We start from the raw sequence: 20336 nt of genomic DNA, 5'->3' as shown, positions 1-20336 counted from the left end.
ATGTATTTTAAAAGTAAATATATAAAGTAATTTAAATTTATTTTTATTGTGTGTGATATGTACTCTACATGTCTGTACTCTAGGGGCCATGACACAATCATTAGGCAGTGTGTGCCAGACTAATCTATATAGGCAAACTGTGGCATTCTGAAAGGTTTTAAGAGTCTTTTGAAGTTGCTCAGTAGGATATTTAAGTTATTTTTTTTATTAATCACTGATATTGAGAATGATCTCTTTTAAGTGTTTGGGGACTTCTTAAAAACTGAAGATCTTGGCTTGGGTGAAGTAGCTTATGCCTGCACTTTGGAAAGCTGAGGCAAGAGGCTCGCTTGAAGCCAGGAGTTCACAACCAACCTGGGCAGCAGGAAAGTGAGACCCTGTCTCTACCCCCCAAAAAAAAAAAAAAAAAAACAGGCATTGTGGCCCACACCTGTATTCTCAGCCCTTTGGGAGGCTGAGGCAGGCAGATCACCAGGAGTTAAAAACCAGCCTGGCCAACATGGTGAAACCCCATCTCTACTAAAAATACAAAAAGTAGCTGAGCATGGTATGGGCCTGTAATCCCAGCTACTTGGGAGGCTGAGGCAGGAGAATCGCTTGAACCCAGGAGGAGGAAGTTGTAGTGAGCTGAGATCATATCACTCTACTCCAATCTGGGCAATAGAGCGACAGTGTCTCAAAAATAAATTTTTAAAAAATATAATTAAACTGGCATTGATATAAAGATACATTATTATATTATTCTTCAGTCATTCTGGGAGGCCTAATTAAATTACCATTTGAACAAATGTACAACAGATTATTGCTAACAGTTTCAAAATAGATAACTAAAACTTTGCTTTCCTTATGTTTCATTTATCATTAGAGATATACAATTATTTATCTCATATATTGACGTGTTTAGTTTCTGCTAAAAAGTGCCATTTATGAGGCAAACTATTGTGTATTAGCATTCTGGTATTTAAGCATTGTCAGTATTTGGAAGAATTGGAAAACCTTTGACTATATTGATTTGAAAGTTTCAAATTTTACGCTTGTATTCTATACTATGCTTTTCTAACTCACTTCTTTGTAGAAAAACCCATGCTTGCTTTTGCCTTGTAGAGAGGGAAGCTAAAGAAAGAGATTTGCTGGAGGATGATGGGATGGAAGGAGAATAAGAAGGAATGAAAAATAGGAATAACTGAAAAGTTGGAAGGCAAAGGAGGGAATGAAAAAAGAAAATTCAGAATTCAGGCATTACAAACAGGGATCAGAATGTGAGACATAGCAAAACTGAAAAATTGGAATGTTTATGGATTATACATCTATTGGGAAATAAAATGATTCAGAAAAATTATAATTGAGTTTTACTGTTTTAAAACAAAAAGAGCAGATTTAAAGTACATATGAGAAAATGGGGGATATGAATACTTTCTAGCTAGATATAGGAATATCTATTTGTTTTTCTTCTTTATTGTTGATTATGTCATTCAGTGGAGGGGAAGGAATTATCTGATGAGCAGTGCGCATGCCTGGGAACCAAAACTGTCAAGGAAGCTAAATTTTGTGATTCCCAGTTAGGACTACTTGTTAACTCTGTCTTTTTAAGAGATGCACTGTGAACATATGAACTTTTTTTTAATGCCTTCAGTAATTCATATATAGGAATAATATTAATAGGAATATGGACATTCCTATTCCAAATTAGGACAGAGGTACTATTAATATTAAATATATTAGAATTTTATTATTAGTGGTCTGTAATATATAGCTAAAATAGTAAAATGGCAGATAGTATTTTGTTTTAATAAGATTAAAATCAGCAGATGTCACCAGGATAAGTATATTAGAATGAATTTTTCCATAGATTTCAGAATTGTTGTTAGAACAGAGAGAAGAATAATGTTTTGTTCCAAAGAAATAATGAATTTTCCTCTGTTCTTTCATACAAGAAATATTTATTGAATTTCATATTTTCTTGGTACTGCTTAAGCGTAGAGGATAAGGTAGTGACCCAGACAGAGAAAGTGTTTCTGCCCTGTAGATTCAATCTCTGTGACTGAACAAATGGGAACGGGACTGACCATGTTAGCTGTTACACATTTCTTTCTAAAACAGCAGGAATGATAAGACATTATTTTATCCATATTGTGGAGGCAACATTTGATAAACCAGCTAACCTTTCTTGGCGTGGAGCGCGAGCTGATTTTTGTGTAGTCATCCAGATTTCTTGTCTGCCTAATAACAAGGTTGTGAACGAAAGTGAACTCATCCATTCAGGTTGTTTGCTAAAGATATTTACATTACTAGTTAAAAAATATCAATTGAACCAATTATTCTGATTATAAAGGTAACGGTATTTAATTGTTTCAGTAAATTTTTCATGTTTTAATGGATTGGTTGGGTGATAGCCTTTGATTTTATTATTCCATGTATTTAACATTGCTATCTAGTGATTTAAGACAAATCCTGTTTTCTTACATTTTTATTAGTAGAGACTGGTTTTTTTAAGTACTGGCTTAAACAGAAATAACTTTAAGTTAAGAATATCCATTTTCAAATTTAGTATGATCAAGGAGAGTTATGTAAGGCTAATTATTAGAAGTATTAATATCTAATATTTTCTTTCATGCAGGTACCATACATCTGCATCGTAAAATTCCCATTAGAATGTCACTTATTATACATATATACATAATTTTTTTAGGTCAGCTTATTTCGGATCAAGTGGCAGAAATCATATCTAAATATGACCCCAACGTTTACAGCATCAAGTATAATAACCAATTAGCAACTCGGACTGCACAAGCTATTTTTGATGACAGTTACTTGGGTAGGTAAAACCAAAATTTACTTACTTTGGAAATTGTGGTGTATTTGTTCTATGTCTGCATATGATCTTTTAAGTAGAAAAATATTTTATGCAAAATAGGATTTTTTAAAACATAAAGAAGGTACAACTTCAAATTGTTGATGAGTACTTCGGTTATGTTACATTTCAGTAATCGCAATTGAAGAGAGTGATATTTGTGCAGTGATAATAGTAATAGCTAGCCTTTAAGATATGCTTTCTGTGTTCTGGGCATTGCTCAAGATGACTTGGTGTATATTCACTCATTTAATCCTCACAAGTCAAGCATACTGTATGATTCTCATTTTGTAGGTGGGAACACCAAGGCACTGAGAGGCAAAATAACTTGCCCAAAGTCACTCTCTTGTAACTTGCTGTTCTGAAATTCAAATGGAGGCAGTCTAACTCCTCAAGTTTTTTTAATTCATGATACTAAATAAAAGTTTTAGTCTTTAGGACTTACTAACATATATTCTCCCTTTAAATTCCTTTCTGATATATTAAAACAAGTCATATATGACAGAAATAGTACTTGCTGATTGAGATAATTTATTGCTCCTTTTTGATGAGTTGTAAATTTGCGGTTTTTAACAGACTCCTTTGTAAAGTTAATAAGACAATTTTAGTTTTCTAATAAAAACAGCCTATTTGAATATTTAACTCAGTTGTTTCATTTGAAATTCATTTATGTATGGGTCTGCTTTGATTAGGGGACACAGTATTATGTAATTAAAGGAGTTTCTTGAAAATATTTTCAAAGAACACTTATTCAGCAGGTCTGCTGAAGATAACTTCCTTGCCCTGATGGTTCTCCCTTTTGGTTTCCTGTTCAGGTTACTCTGTGGCTGTCGGAGATTTCAATGGTGATGGCATAGATGGTATGATGCACTTGAACTATATCTAATCTTTAAAAAAATAAGATTAAGCATTTGAAATGTGGCATTGAAAATTTTAAGCAGTTCGAGCAGCTAAGTGCTGTGGCTCAAGCCTGTAATCTCAGCACTTTGGGAGGCTGAGGCAGGTGGATCCCTTGATCCCTGGAGTTCTAGAACAGTCTGGACGACTTGGCAAAACCCTGCCTCTAGAAAAAATACAAAAATTTAGCTGGGCATGGTGATGCACACCAGTGTCCCAGCTATTCAGGAGGCTGAGGTGGGAGGATCGCCAGACCCTGGGGAGATTGTTGCTGCAGTGAGCTGCAGTCACACCACTGCACTCCAGCCTGGGCAACACAGCCAAGACCCTGTCTCAAAAAAAAAAAAAAAAAAAAGGAAAAAGAAAATGTTAAACAATTTTAAACCATTGTTATGGAATAAAACAGAAGAAATGAGGGAGATGTTAGCACACCGGCAAGAGTTCAGGCTAAGTCTATGCTAAACTTCCTCTAGTGGCTGGTGAAATTGAGACAGCTGCACTTGGCTTCAGTGCCTTTCCTTTCTGCTTCTTTTTAGCCCGCAACACTGTTAGTGAGTTGTTAGCACCTTCCTCCTTGCCTTCAGCAAATTCATTCCTCTGGGAGAGGCTTAGTTTCTTCTTTCTTTAGGCATTCTTTGTTACCTTCTGGGCTATCGCTGTACAGTTAGTATCCCACCCTCTCATTGTCCATCCATCTTCCTTCAGAGCTCAATTTAGGAATCACAGTCTTTACCTGATTTTCATCACATTTCTGTGCCACAGCCACTTCTGCCCACTTCAGTTTGCTCTGTATTATTTTTCATTACTGTATATTTAGCTTTTCTTTATTCTTAGGTTACTTCATCTTGTCTATTCTTGTTTAACAGTATTACAAATGACTCAAGGACTTACTTGCATTATGTTTGAGAGCCCTCAGGAATTTGTATTTTGTAAATTTTGATTTTGTAGTTTTAAAATGGTAGGGCCCTTTGTTATGGAGTACCAGTTTTTCTAAATCGATTGTTTTGAACTGAAGTAGTAAAACTTAGAACTTGCTGACATAGTCACTTCTTTTTTGCAGTTTCCAGTGTTGGTCCTAAAGACGAATAATTTATTTGTTTGTTTCAGACTTTGTTTCAGGAGTTCCAAGAGCAGCAAGGACTTTGGGAATGGTAAGAAAGTTAAAGGTATTTTTTTTTTAAATCTCTAAGTTGTCTTCTGTTTAACTAGATTTCATATACTTCTGATTTTCCTTCACAGGTTTATATTTATGATGGGAAGAACATGTCCTCCATATATAATTTTACTGGTGAGCAGGTATGCTTTCAAAATATGATCTCCCTCTCCCACTAGAAAAGCAGTATCTACTCCTTGGAGATTTGGGAAATAAAAATGTAAAAAATGAACTATAATCTCATCAAATAAATAATCCATCCAATTCTTATCATTTTGGTCAAACTATCATTTCTCTTTTGAGTGTGTGTGTGTATATATAAAAACAAAAATTGGTTTACTCTGTATTTTTCATTTTGCCTTTCCTTTTTCACACAATATTTTATCATTAGAGTTTCCTAATGTCTTAAAACTTTCTTTGGCAGTATCAGAATGGTCTAATGATTCTATAATATTCAATATAATAGATATAAGATAGGCTTTAAATATTTCATCTTTGTTTTAACCAAAGTAATTTAGATATTTTGGCTTTTTTTTTTCTTTTTTTCTATTTTGGCTTGTTTCTGTCTGCCTTTTTGTTTTTTTAAGAAATGGCAAAATCACATATACACAAAACCACAAAGACTTTTTTTCTTTACTGGTAACATTAAATTCTCTTTTAAGGATGATCTATGCCTTATAATCTTGTTAGATGCAATGCAAAGCATGGCACAGATGTGTGTATTACAGCTATTACAAGCCAACTTCATTTGTACTACATGAAATTAGGTATTTCTTAGCTAAAAAATGCTAGCACTTTTAAGTATTAGGCATTCTCTGTGAGTACATGCGTTTTATAATATTCTCTATTGTATGTCTCAGAGAATGAAAACATAAGTTGGTCATGATGAAGAAAAAATTAAACAGTAGGTAGAAAAAAAATCCTTCTCATAGTTTGCAGATCTGGGATTCAGGCCATTTTGTTCTGTTGAGATTGTTGGGCTTTGGGATAGGATTGATAGGGTGACTGGCTACACTCATGGTCCCCAGAAACCTCTTCCCATTTGTGTTGCAGTCAGCATTGATGCACAACCTGGGGAGCCCTGTAGTCGATAGGCAGTTAGGGTTGCTGCAGGGGTGGTCCTTTGTTCAGTTGTAACTTTTCCAGCTCAAGCAGCTTCCCCTGTCTGGTGTCCCATGTATGAGTCTGGATCCTACTGCATGCAGTCATTGATACTTTATTCCTCTTCCACTATTAAGAAGGGGTGTGGCATGTTCTCACTCATAAGTGGGTGTTGAACAATGAGAACACATGGGCGCAGGGAGAGGAACATCACACTCTGCGGCCTGTTGCCGGGGTAGGAGGACTAGGGGAGGGATTGCAGAGAGTGGGAGGATTGGGGAGGGATAACATTAGGAGTACATAAAGTCGATGACGGGGGGATGGATGCAGCAAACCACCATGGCATGTGTATACCTGTGTAACAAGCCTGCACGTTCTGCACATGGAGCCCAGAACTTAAAATGTAATAAACTAAAAAAGGAGAGTGAGACTAGAGAGCAGTGGGAAACATGGCTTTTAGACGAGGACAAACATAGGTTTTCCATGCTCGGTCTGTTACTACGTTGGATAAGGTATTGGCTGCTGAAAATCTGATTCCTTATTTATAAAAATAGGGATGCTGGCAACTTCCTCATGGGACAGTTGTGAGAATCAAAAGAAAACATTTCAGTCGTAGTGCCTGGGACAAAACGTGTCTCAGTAAATGCCATCCTTTCTTTATACTTCCAAGCCAAACACCTGAGGTGACTAAGGCCCGTGAATATTATTCCAGTCAGCACATCAACCTCATACCCCAAACACAGTATATTCTATTTCACAAGCTCTGTTCTTGTCATTTAATACAGAACACACCTTTCATTTTCCCAATTGTACTGTATCAACCCAAAATAGATAATGTAGGAATCTCCCTTATCATTCTCTCTTGGTATCTGAGCCAATCAAATTTGAGAAGCATTGCTAACTTTCCTTTTTGGGTTTGTTGACTCATTTTTCACCTTTCTTTATATTTAATCTGTCATCTCCTTTAGTTTTGTTGTGCACTTTGAGCTCTCTTTAGAGCTTTCCTTTTTCACATTTATTTACAGCTAAGCTGCTCTCCCTATGAAAGCCAATGGTCTCCTTTAATAGGAAGAGGACATTTCTGCTTCCTGTGCATAACAAGCTCATAATAAACCCAAACACATTTGTACTGTGTGTGATTCAAAAGCAAAACCATGTGTCAAGTAATCTATAGAGACATGAAGCAAAAATGAGCTCCTTGTCATATCTTTCCAAACAATAATTTTTAAACAGTAGAATTAGTTTCACATAGGGGAACCAATTATCTATTATTAATAATTATTATCTGTCATCCTCATGACATAGGCATCCATATGTAACTTTTTGGGCTCAATCACACCATTTGTCTGTGGCTATATATCTTTGTTAGTGTGCTTGGGTCTGGTATGTTTTGGGAAATAGAGAGAAAGGGAAATAATGGGGTAAGCCCGGGAAGGAGAATTGATTGTCCTTGTGCTTAAAGTTCATGTATCAACAACACTGGAATGACGTACATGTAATATGTTGTGGCCGTGATGTAGGAAAACAAGCCTCATTACCTGATTGTCATTGTGTTGGTAGAATAAACAAAAGATAAGACACTTGGATTGAAGCACTGTATGCAGAGGAAAAAAATAACCCTTTCTCTTTGGTACATATATTACAAATGTTAATTGTCTAAACTAATTGGATGAAATATAAACACTTCATTTTCATCTTTTTATGCAGATGGCTGCATATTTCGGATTTTCTGTAGCTACCACTGACATTAATGGAGATGAGTAAGTTTAAAAAAAATGTTTCCAGAAAGTTTTCTTCTCATGTTTATGAATACTTTACTCAAACTAAACATTTTTTTTCTGTTTCTCTGTTTTTTTTTTTTTCTGCTAATCTTTCTGTTTAAGAAAACAATTTGAAGCAACCTTAATGGTGAATACTAGAAAACTTCTATATTTGTTCTAAGAATTGTTTCAGTAGCTTTTGTAACATGAACAAATAAAGTACTTTATTTGTTCATGTTGCAAAAGTTACTGAAAAATCTAATTTTTTCAGTAGCTTTTGCAACATGAACAAAAGTATTTGTTCATGTTGCAAAAGCTACTGAAACAATTCTTAATTCCTTTAAAAACCATTCATAGTTCTTAAAAGAATTAAAGGAATGTTTGAATTTAGAATAACTGCTCTGGTAATCATTGGGTGTCTCACTGTGGGTGTGAGATGCAGAAAGAGGAAAAGTGAGTTACAATAAGAAAGAAAATGCCTTCGAAGAGATGAAATTTGATCTTGCTTTGGTGAGAAGATTCTATTCTTTTAGTTATGCAGATGTGCTTATTGGAGCACCTCTCTTCATGGATCGTGGCTCTGATGGCAAACTCCAAGAGGTGGGGCAGGTCTCAGTGTCTCTACAGAGAACTTCAGGAGACTTCCTGACGACAAAGCTATATGGGTTTGAAGTCTTTGCACGGTTTGGCAGTGCCATAGCTCCTTTGGGAGATCTGGACCAGGATGGCTTCAATGGTAAGATCAAAGTTTAGCAGCTGCAGGTCCCTGATTATCTGTATCCACCTAGAAAAGTCCTGTAACCCCATCAGTAGAAGTCTACACAAGCAAATCCCCTTCCTGAAAAGGTGGATTGAGTATCAGTGATTCACATATCAACTTTAAGGGCAGATTGCTATTTTTCTTTAAAAATCAGAGCAAAGATTTCAAAAATTGACTCTCATGAGTTTTTACCCACTCAGGTTCAAATTAGAAGTTCAGAATGATTACTTTCTCAAAGGAACCTTCATTGCCCTGGAGCCCACTGCCAGTTGGTGGCTTTATGTGTCTCTACATCCTGCTTAGCAGCAGTGCCCTCTTCTGTCCATTTGGCTACAATTGTTTAAAAAAAACAAAAACCCTTCCAGGCACATTGTCAAGGCAATGCTGACTAACGGGTACCTCAAAGGTATAATTTGGTATTAATATTTTTAAAGCCACAATTTTATTGTAGCTGTCCAAAATGTTCTGAGGGTCGTTCTGTCTCCCTTCATGGTAGCATGTAAAAAGTATAAGCCTGTTCTTTTATAAGAGTACCATTTTAATAGTTGTTGATATCTTTCAAAAGCAATGTTGGCTTTTATTGTAGAACTCTTTTCAGAAACATGAAATATGGGTTACAAATTACCAAGATTTTTCTTAAAAAGGTATACTATTAAAAACCTTTCTATAGATCACAGGATAGAGAGTTGAACTCATTTGTGTAATCAACAATATGGTAACCCGATGCCCCCATAAAACTTAAAGGAAAGGTATATATTAAGAAGAAAACTTCAAAGATACAGATGACTTGTTTTATGCCTCAAATAGTGGAAAGGTAAATGTTGTTTGCCCTCAAGGTTTCACATCTGTCTTGTGGGTAGGTGATGTCATTTACTAGGAGTGTCATCTCGAAGATTAACCCTAGATGCTTCTTTTTCTCTTTTTTTCTCTTGTGAGGCACTCCATCACCCAGGATAGAGTGCAATAGTGCAATCACAGGTCACTGCAGCCTTGACTTCCCAGGGTTACAAGATCCTCCCACCACAGCCTCGAGTAGCTGAAACTACAGGCTCCCAATACGATGCCCAGCTAATTTTTTGGTTTTTAGTAGAGCTGAGGTCTTGCTGTGTTGCCGAGGCTGATACTACTAACTACTGAGCTCAAGTGATCCTCCTGCCTCAGCTGTGCAAAGTGCTGGAATTACGGATGTGAGCCACTGTGGCTGGCCACCCCTTAAAGTTTCAGTGTTAGTGAACCTCTACTTAGGGTCAGAACATTTGCTTCCTAAAACAGAGGCTTAAAGATTTTTACCAGTGAGAGAACTTAGCATAAATCAAATGGAGCTATGGTATGAAGTTCATAATAAAATGTGAAAAGAACACTATGGGACACACCAAATCATTACTTAATGGTAGCAAAAGCTACACAGGAAATACAGGGCTAAGTTTGAGATTCCACCTGAATAAAGTTAATGAATTCTTTGCCTTGTAGCTGGGCCTCTCTCTCCCAGGTTTTTTGGGAAGCCTGGTCATGTTTGCTGTCATCTTGTCTTGGTAATATTCCAGTTACTTTAAAGAAAGTTTTCTCATCTCTTCCTGCTTTGTAAGTTTTTGTTAAAATGTATTGTCTGTCAGTACAACAAATATAGGCAACTGCTAAAACAATTTGAAGTTTTTAGTGATTTTACAAAGGGGTTTTACTTTTATAGGTAGATACCATAGAGGATGATTATGGCTTTCCAAGGTTTCTCCTTGGGTCTTACTGCGCCAGTAGTAGATTGTGAATGCTAACATCTTCAGTGAAAAATTACCTGAGCTATATTTATGTACAGTATTTAATACATATACATAAATATAGTTACATATACATATATATGTGCTATTTATAACTTGGATCTTTTGTTGTTGTTCATACTTGAAGACATTAAGTGTCATCGCTCCTGTATTCCTGTATTCCTCTCTTTCCACCTACCTCCACCCGAGGCATCATCAAGAGGAATAATGAAAACAATAAGGCCAGGCTCGGTAGCTCGTGCCTGTAATCCCAGCACTTTGGGAGGCCGAGGTGGGCGGATCACCTGAGGTCAGGAGTTCGAGTCCAGCTTGACCAACATGGAGAAACCCCGTCTCTACTAAAAATACAAAAATTAGCTGGGCGTGGTGGCGCATGCCTGTAATTCCAGCTACTCCGGAGGCTGAGGCAGGAGAATCGCTGGAACCTGGGAGGCGGATGTTGCGGTTGCACTCCAGCCTGGGCAACAGGAGTGAAACTCCATCTCAAAAAAATAAAAAATAAAGCAATGAAGTTATGTTTCAAAATTTTATGTAGCCCCAAGGTAATTATGTGCAGTTTTTATCAATACTCTTCCAGAAAAAGCAGAGGTAAAAAAGAAAAAAAGGAAAGAGCAACTAAAGAGATCAAAGGAAGAAATCAATTGGATGAAGATGTAGGACTTTCCAGACTTGACAGGTGATAGCTAAGAGAGAAGATGATTAATGTGCATAAAATAATGAAGGGTTTAGAAAAGTTACAGATAAATTTTATTAAACAGTCACTCAACGTTGGAGCCATCTTTTGTTGGGAAATTATATTTTAACAAGTTATTTATTTATTTGTTTATTGATCGATTGATTGAGACAGGGTCTTGCTCTGTCACCCAGGCTGGAGTACAGTGGTGTGATCACAGCTCAGTTCAGACTCAATCTCCCAGGCTCAAGCATTTCTACCTCACTCTCCCAAGTAGCTGGGACTACCGGTGTGCGCCTCCATGCCTGGCTGATTTTCGTATTTTTTATAGAGATGGGGTTTTGCCATGTTGCCACAGGTGGTCTCAAACTCCTGGGCTTAAGTGGTCTGCCCACCTCAGCCTCCAAAGGTGGTAAGATTACAAGCATTAGTATTTATTAAAGTTTTAATAAATACTTGATGAATGCATATGTCAGTATAGAAGTTATGCTTATCTTTTAAATCTTAAAGGATAAAAAGAATACTTTTACATAACTTAGGTACTCATCTTTAAGGATAACAAATTCTTAGTTGGTGATTACTGCAGGCCAGACATTCTTCTAGGTGCTGAAAATGAGCATAAATCAGAGTCTATTCATGTCTTTAAGAAAGTCAGCCTCCAATGGGGACAGCTATATGTTTTTTTTAAAAAAAAAAAAAAGCACTGCAATATGATCATCACAGTGTTTGAGATCCCAGGCTTAATGGTCTCATGTAAAGGATGAGTGATCAAGGTATCTTTGGTGTTTCAAGGGAGCCACGAGACAGTGAGGCATAACTTATTAAGGAGCTTGTGGATAAAAAGTACCCTACCGAACTTTGAATTAATGTTTATCATCCTAAATGGGTTCCATAAATATTAAGATCTGTAAAAATAACTGTAAGTACTGAAACTTTCTTCTCTTCATTCTTGCCCTCTTCCCCCTTCTCTCGTTCCTTCCTCATTCTTCCCTTTCTTCTCCTCCTTTTTCTTCTGCCATTCTCCTTCCACCTCCTCTTTTTTTTTCTCCACAGATATTGCAATTGCTGCTCCGTATGGGGGTGAAGATAAAAAAGGAATTGTTTATATCTTCAATGGAAGATCAACGGGCTTGAACACAATCCCATCTCAGATCCTGGAAGGGCAGTGGGCCGCTCGAAGCATGCCACCAAGCTTTGGCTATGCGATGAAAGGAGCCACAGATATAGACAAAAATGGATACCCAGGTGCTTTTTTATCAATACATAGAGCCCTTAGATTTTTCATTCCTAACTGCAAAAAGTGTTAGTTACTGTTCTTTGTTTGTGTTATAAATTATTGCAATTCAATACTTCATGTGTTGATCAAACCTCTAAAATATTCAAAGCATCTTTCCCATAACTGAAGGGGATATGAAGAAAAGTCAGCTCTCTTTCCTGGGAGTGTACAGTACACTCTGAGTTTCTCCTGAAGTCTTTAATAACATGTCGGAGAAGAATATTACTAAAGCTATAAACAAAAACTAAATGCTTTTTCTAAGCTGTTTTGTTAGCTATCTTTTTTGTTATTTGTTTTAAATTACATAGAGTTTATGGACTTGACTAAAAGTAGTGACTTTTTTTTTTTATTTATTTTTTAAAGACAAGGTATGGTTCTTTTGCCCAGCCTGGAGTGCAGTGGCACAATCTTGGCTCATTGCAGCCTCTACCTCCTGGGCTCAAGCCATCCTCCCACTTCAGCCTCCTGAGTAGCTAAGACTACAGGCACGCACCACCATGCCTGGCTAATTTTTGTATATTTTGTAAAGAGTGGTTTTTGCTGTGTTGCCCAGACTAGTCTCACTCATGAGTTCAAGCAACCCACCTGCCGTGGCCTCCCAAAGTGCTAGGAATACAGGCCTGAGCCACCGCACCCAGCCTTCATTAAGTATATTATTTTATTTAATTCTCCCATTAATATGTGAGTTAATATAAGCTCATTTTTATAGCTTATTATTATACCATTTCTGAATGTGAAAAGAGACTGAGAAAGTCAGTTTGCCTAAGGTTGCCCACTGAATGGGTCCAATAGAGCAAGCAAGACCATTTTCTGGTTCATATACACTTTGGAGTATTACAAATGGATCTAGAGTCAAAATAGATCTTTTATTTAAATGAAATATAGTGTAGAAAATTTAGATGACCTTTGTTGTTGAAATACTTAATATGAGCTCAATATACAAGTATGTTGATGTATTTCCAGAAATAAGACATGAAGTTGATTCTCATAAATTAGTATTAAAGAGTTTTTTGTTATAAATGCAGTATATTTATTATAAAACTTTTAGAAAATACATCAAAGCATATCTTTTCAATTTTTTCTATACAGTCACACAATTTTTAAAAAAAGGAATCATACTTTTATGTGCTGTTCATAGTGTGTTTTACTCAGTTTCAGAAACATTTCTTCACTTTATTATTTTTCTAAAACAGATTTTGTGTTTCCTTTTATAACAAATAGCTGTATGATATCTTATTTGCCTTATTTTGTGGCATTTTTATCTTTTTGTATAATTCTTGTGCATTATCTCTGGTTATATCATTAGGACAAAATTCAAGAATTGCTGTGTCAAGGGGGTGCACTTTTTTTTAAGGTTGCTGATACACATGATCAAGTTACCAAACCACTCCCTCCACAAGAAGGTTTTTGTCAACTTTTTAAAGCACCCACCAGCAATAAATGAGTCATTGTTTCCCCACACTTGTGACTCTTTTATAATAATTTTTAACTGTATAACAGGTGGACAGTGTATTTTAAATAACAGTTTGTAATTCTAGAAATAAGGCATGAGGTTAATTCTTAACTATACATAGATTATTAGTAAAAATAAGCATTTTCATTTGCGTGTGTGTATATATATGTATATATATATATAGTGTGTGAATTTCCTTTTTGTATCTTTTTTCCTTCTTTTCTACTGGAATAGTATTTCTCTTTTCTTTCATTCATTCTTTTTTTTTTTTAACTTTCACAATGCCTTAAATGTTGAGAATATTAACTTCTTAATTCTTGTATATATTTTCTAGTTTGTCACATTTGCATTTTGGGCGTCAAGTTTCCAACTTTTATGTAATCGAATCTGTTTTTATGCTTTTTCATATGCTTTTCTGTTTAGAAAGGACTTCCTCAAATTTAGCTTGAGTATAATGTGAGATAGAGCTCTCATTTGGCTTTTTCTGAATCGTGAACCAGTTAAACCAGTGGCATATGAAAACTAATGCGTTTCATTCTTGCTGATTTGAATGCTATCTGCTATCATATTTTATACAACACACACACACACACACACACACACACACACACACACACACATATAGGAAATAGAAAAGAAATTTTATAATAAGATCGTAAAATCCACAGGCGTCTATAAAGCTTTTTCCTTTGGCAGTATGGGTGTTTGGCAGGTGCACACTTATCATTGCTACTTTTTACTAAATATTTATTTAAAAGATTTATATCCACCTAGATGAAAGCCTGGTTTATGATAAGCCTTTCCCACTGATAGTAGTTTGTTTACATTTTCATATATTTTAGCCTTTTATATGATGTCTTACAACCTCTTAATGAATAGTTTTGAGACTATGTTCAAGTCTTTTTATGTTCATTGAAAATTTCATAGAATGGTATGTATATTTTAAAAACCATTATCATTATTAACATATTTTTCTACTCTTTCTTAAGACTTAATTGTAGGAGCTTTTGGTGTAGATCGAGCTATCTTATACAGGTGAGCATTTTCTGTATCCTGTAATATAGGAATATTCTGAATTATTTGAATGTTGTTTAGTTAAGTGTCAGTGTTTGAATTTTAGTTTAATTTTTTTGAAATAATGATGATATTCTGAATTATTTGAATGTTTTTTAAGTGTCAGTGTTTGAATTTTAGTTTAATTTTTTTGAAATGATGGAATTTGTTCTTTCTATTCATGATCTGCTGCAGGCAAATAGTATTATTTTTATTGTTACATAATAATTGTACATATGCGGTACAATTTGATATTTTGATACATTCATACAATGTATCAAATCAGCGTAATTAGGATATTCATCATCTTGAACATTTACAGTTTATTTGTGTTGGTAACATTCAGAAGCCTCTCTTCTAGTCTCTCCTTTAGCTTTTTGTTTTGTTTTTTGGAGACAGAGTTTCAGTGCAATGGAAGCATCTCAGCTCACTAGAACCTCTGCCACCTGGGTTCAAGCGATTCTTATGACTCAGCCTCCCAAGTAGTTACAGGCACATGCCACCACACCAACTAATTTTTGTATTTTTAGTAGAGACAGGATTTTGCCATATTGATCAAGCTAGTCCTGAACTCCTGGCCTGATATGATTCACCCACCTCAGCCTCCCAAAGTGCTGAGATTACAGGCATGGGTGGGCCACTGTGCCCAGCCAGCTATTTTGAAATGTACAGTAAATTATTGTTAATTGTAGTCATTTTATTGTGCTATACTAAAATTTCTAACTTTTTTTTTTTTTTTTTTTTTGGTCACCCAGTCTGGAGTACAGTGGCACAGTCTTGGCTCATTGCCACTTCTGCCTTCTAGTTCCAAGTGATTCTCATGCCTCAGCCTTTGTAGTATGCTGGGACTACAAGCATGCACCACCACACCTGACTAGTTTTATGTATTTTTGGTAGAGACGGGGTCTTGCTGTTTTGCCTGGGCTGGTCTTGAACTCCTGGCTCAAGTGATCTACCCGCCTCAGCCTTCCAAAGTGCTGGGATTGTAGGTGTGAGCCACTGTACCTGGTCAGTCTTTGTCTTTTAAATTATGTTCAAAGGTATTCTCCTGTAGTTTTAATCTCTCTAAAATTGTATTGATTTACATTTTCCTCTAAGAAGTGGGAAATTAACTTCGTGCTTGTGCCTTGGTATTCTCTGACCACAAGGGCAGCATGTAATGAAACCCAAAATAAATATTTTTATTAGCGTAATATGCATGAATTCATATATTCCTATTTCCCAATTTCTTATATATCTCCAGTTATTCTCTGTATTTCATCAATTTCTCGTGACTCAGAATATCAGTTGGCATCCCAAGTAGTTACGATGTTCACATATCTGTGGTCTGAGTTTATACATGGTAGGAACACTAACATTAGTGCTGTGTAAAAGTTTGTGATGGGTCAATTTAATTGTAACTATACAATTGGTAACAGATTTCAGAGATTTATTATTTTGTTTTGTTTTTTAATTTTTGTTTTTTTGTGTTTTTTTTTTTGAGATGGAGTTTCGCTCTTGTTACCCGGGCTGGAGTGCAATGGTGCGATCTCGGCTCACCGCAACCTCTGCCTCCTGGGTTCAGGCAATTCTCCTGCCTCAGCCTTCTGATACCTGGGATTACAGGCACGCACCACCATGCCCAGCTAATTTTTTTGTATTTTTAGTAGAGACGGGGTTTCACCATGTTGACCAGGATGGTTTCGATCTCTTGACCTTGTGATCCACACGCCTCGGCCTCCCAAAGTGCTGGGATTACAGGCTTGAGCCACCGCGCCCAGCCCTGAGATTTATTATTTTGAGACAGGCACATTGATTGACTTGAACCTGCTGTATTTTTGTATATTATTTAAACCTGTGTGTCTAAACTCAGGAAAACTGTATTTATTTTATTATTTTTAGTTTTTAAAATTGCTGTTAATGATATAATGCATGTGGTAAAAATGCAAACAGTACATGAAGGGTATACAATAAAAAATGTTTTCCCTCACACTAGCTAATAATTTATTTGTTTCTTCTATTAGAAATATTCTATGCATTAAAAAACCATATTATGTGTATATGTACATAGTAGGCATCCTTTGTACATTTGGGTTTTTTTTTCTCTCCTGCTAAAACTATACATTGATTATGTCTTATTGATCATCCCACATCAGCACACTTGGACTTCATGGCACTCATTTTCTCCATTGCAGTGCAGTGAATTCGGTAGATATCTCATAACTTATTTAGCCATTCTGCTTTAGTGACTGAATTCATGTAGGCCAGCCATTGCCCCACTTTGCCTGGAACTGAGCGATTTCTCAGGATGCTGGAGTTTCTGTGCTAAAATTAGGACAGTTCTGGGCAGCTAACACAGTTGATCACCTACATTTATGTTGTTTCTGTTCCTTTTACCATTACAAACAATGCTTTTTGTAGACATTGCACTACATAGGTAGTGAATATGAACCACAGATATTTAGATCAACCTACCTTTTTTAATAACTTTTTTCTTCATCTTTTTTCTCCCTCTAGGGCCAGACCAGTTATCACTGTAAATGCTGGCCTTGAAGTGTACCCTAGTATTTTAAATCAAGACAATAAAACCTGCCCACTGCCTGGGACAGCTCTCAAAGTTTCCTGGTAAGGATATTTGTTTAATAATAGTTATGTGATTATTATTCAGGCATTGTAAGAGCAATTGAAAATGAAGGTGGTAGGGCTAAAATATTGCTAACAGTTTTCGTAAGTATACTGTTTTTTTCTTTTCTTTTTTATTTGAGGCAAGTTCTAGCTCTGTGGCCCAGGCTGGAGTGCAGTGGCACAACCTCAGCTCACTGTAGCCTCGGCCTTCCAGGCTTAAGTGATCCTTCCACCTTGTCCTCTCTAGTAGCTAGGACTACAGGCGCATTCCACCATACCTACCTAATTTTTAAAATTTTTTGTAGCAATGAGATCTCCCTATATTGCTGAGGCTAGTCTCGAAGACTGCTGTGCTCAAGCAGTCATCCTGCCTCAGACCCCCGAAGTGCTAGGGTTACAGGTATACGTGACCAAACTTGGCCGTATACTCTATTTTCATGTTATAAATTGGATTATTAGAAATAGTGTTTCAAAAACGATATCTAAAGGCTGTAAAGATGCTCTATAAATTAGTATGAAATTAATTTTTGAGGAGTTATGCATGATCAATGAATATTTTCAAAAAGCAAAGCTAATAAGATCTCAGTTCATTTATATGTAATTCTAAACAGCCCCATGAACATTTGCATTTTTAAAAGACATCTTGTTTTTCAGATTTAATATCTGTGAATAACTATGAAAAAAATTATTTTGCTCTAATATATTAATTTTCTACTTAGTCCTTTACTAGTTTCCAAATAAAAATATAATTTTTTTTTTTTTTTTTTTGAGATGGAGTTTTGCTCTTGTTACCCAGGCTGGAGTGCAATGACACGATCTCGGCTCACCGCAACCTCCGCCTCCTGAGTTCAAGCAATTCTCTTGCCTCAGCCTCCTGAGTAGCTGGGATTACAGGCACGAGCCACCATGCCCAGCTAATTTTTTGTATTTTTAGTAGAGACGGGGTTTCACCATGTTGACCAGGATGGTCTCGATCTCTCGACCTCATGATCCACCCACCTCGGCCTCCCAAAGTGCTGGGATTACAGGCTTGAGCCACCGTGCCCGGCCTTTTTTTTTTTTTTTTAATATAATATTTTTAATAAATTAAATATCTGAATTCTTCTCTACTCCATTCTTTCTCTCATCTTTGTCATTTGTATGCTACTTTAATAATTTTTTTGCTCTATTTTCATTATGGATATTCTTTAAATTGTCTCATGCTTTACTTCACAGTATTTAAAAGCAAAATGTAGAAACCAGTATCTTTTTCATACATATCAATATAAATATAAAACTAATGAAAAACTTTGAACCATATACTACTAAAATCACCATGAGTAGCCATTCATGAGTTCACACTTTTGGAAACACTGTTCATGTTCCTTACTTAGAAAGAAAAATTGCAGAGAAAAAGAAAATGATTGGTACCTAGAAAAATTTTACTTCAAAAGAGCCAATTAAAGATATTTTTCCTGAATGTTTTAAAATATTTTTGAATTGTAGTTATTAAAATTTTGAAATTGTCCTTTCTTTAATTGGATTACATTAAAAATTCAATAATATTTGGTCTTCATTTTTATCGATTGACAGTGAAGTTGTTTTCAAGATTTTGCTGTTACTTTTACTCCTTTTCTACCCTGCATGCCTCTGTGAAGTTGCCATTAATCTGCTTATAATTATGCTAGTAATTCAAAGGCCTCAAACACACTAACTAGAGCTGTAACTTTCATGTGCTTTTTGACTATGGCACATGGTAAGATATACATTTTGCAGTATAACCCAGTAAACACGTGTAAGTAGTTAAGTGTTTTAGAAAATCATACTTACCTTTGATACCTTAGTCAGTTTAAAACATTTTTTCTTAAGATGCTGAACACAACCCATTAAACTGATTTCAAAACCTGCTAATAAATTGTGAAAAACACTACTCTAAAGGAGGTTGCTAATTAAAGAAAGCTATAGTAGGTTCATTTGTCAATGAAACAGGTTTTAAAATCTGAACTGTCATTTCCCTCATTTAGGTTTATCGACAGGTTCTGTAAGTTGAGAGGAAGTTAGGAAGTTCTTTTTCATTTTCTCATCAAGGTACCATGAAAGGAAATGTGCTTAAATTACTGAAGGATGAGTTAGGTTAGTAGGTTAGTATGTATAGTTTCCTGTTTTTATAATATTAAGACATGAAGAAAGATTTAGTCTTTACAATATAAATTATTAGAAATATGAGATGTGTATGATAATAAAGAAATATGTCTAAACTGGATTATAGGATTCATGTATGTTTTATTTTTCCACAGTTTTAATGTTAGGTTCTGCTTAAAGGCAGATGGCAAAGGAGCACTTCCCAGGAAACTTAGTAAGTATTCCATGAAAAATCAAATTACTTTAGTGATACTGCATACACAGCACTTAAAAAATATTTTAGGATATTCCAATAGTTACTCAAATTGTTACTGTAATTTTTTATTTGAATGCTTATGCTTAAAGACAGTCAAGATTTCAGCATAATTATAATCTTTGGTAATTCTTAAGCTAATTCAAAATAATGCAGTTATTTATGGACATTATAAGCTAAATAGTCCACAGAATGGTAAACATATGACCTTTAGAAGGTTAAGCAGTTACAAATGTGAGATAGTGAACTGTGTTGGAAATATGAATATTATTGTTTACAAGAAGATGATCTGCTGAGAAGTCTGTATTTTATGTCCTGGGGCAGCCCCCAGCAATCTCAGGAGTAGAGGTGGTTTAGAAATAGTGAAAAGGAGGAGAAAAAGTTTTGGTCAAGCAATTTAATTCACACAGCAAACTCTACTCTGCTTTTCCTAAAATGATTGATGTGGTCCTGAGAGCAAGATAGGAGTGTTAAATAATTATTGGCAAAGCTTGTCAGTATGTTGATGACTAGTGGTAAGGAATAATAACAAAGCAGAGAAGAAACAGAAACTGTTGGGTGTGTGTTTGTGTGTGAAAGTTTACATAGGGCCGCCAAGCAAGGTCTCCG

At 35.7% G+C, this 20336-nt stretch overlaps 1 protein-coding gene across 1 annotated transcript in view; it reads left to right on the top strand.

The window, feature by feature from the left end:
• The window catches only part of ITGAV (integrin subunit alpha V), a 95403-nt gene that overhangs the window by 50722 nt on the left and 24345 nt on the right, over positions 1-20336 (top strand). The window contains exons 7-16 of the mRNA XM_003944208.4: positions 2690-2815; positions 3667-3711; positions 4856-4899; positions 4988-5044; positions 7710-7762; positions 8296-8498; positions 12021-12212; positions 14686-14731; positions 17246-17353; positions 19630-19688. Coding sequence (XP_003944257.1) covers positions 2690-2815; positions 3667-3711; positions 4856-4899; positions 4988-5044; positions 7710-7762; positions 8296-8498; positions 12021-12212; positions 14686-14731; positions 17246-17353; positions 19630-19688 — 933 coding nt within the window. The remainder of the gene's footprint in view (positions 1-2689; positions 2816-3666; positions 3712-4855; positions 4900-4987; positions 5045-7709; positions 7763-8295; positions 8499-12020; positions 12213-14685; positions 14732-17245; positions 17354-19629; positions 19689-20336) is intronic.

The sequence above is a fragment of the Saimiri boliviensis genome, chromosome 5, assembly GCF_048565385.1.
Source record: "Saimiri boliviensis isolate mSaiBol1 chromosome 5, mSaiBol1.pri, whole genome shotgun sequence".
Classification (NCBI taxonomy): Eukaryota; Metazoa; Chordata; class Mammalia; order Primates; family Cebidae; genus Saimiri; species Saimiri boliviensis.
Note: the sequence above shows the minus strand (reverse complement) of the source record. Positions and strands in the feature narration are given on the sequence as shown.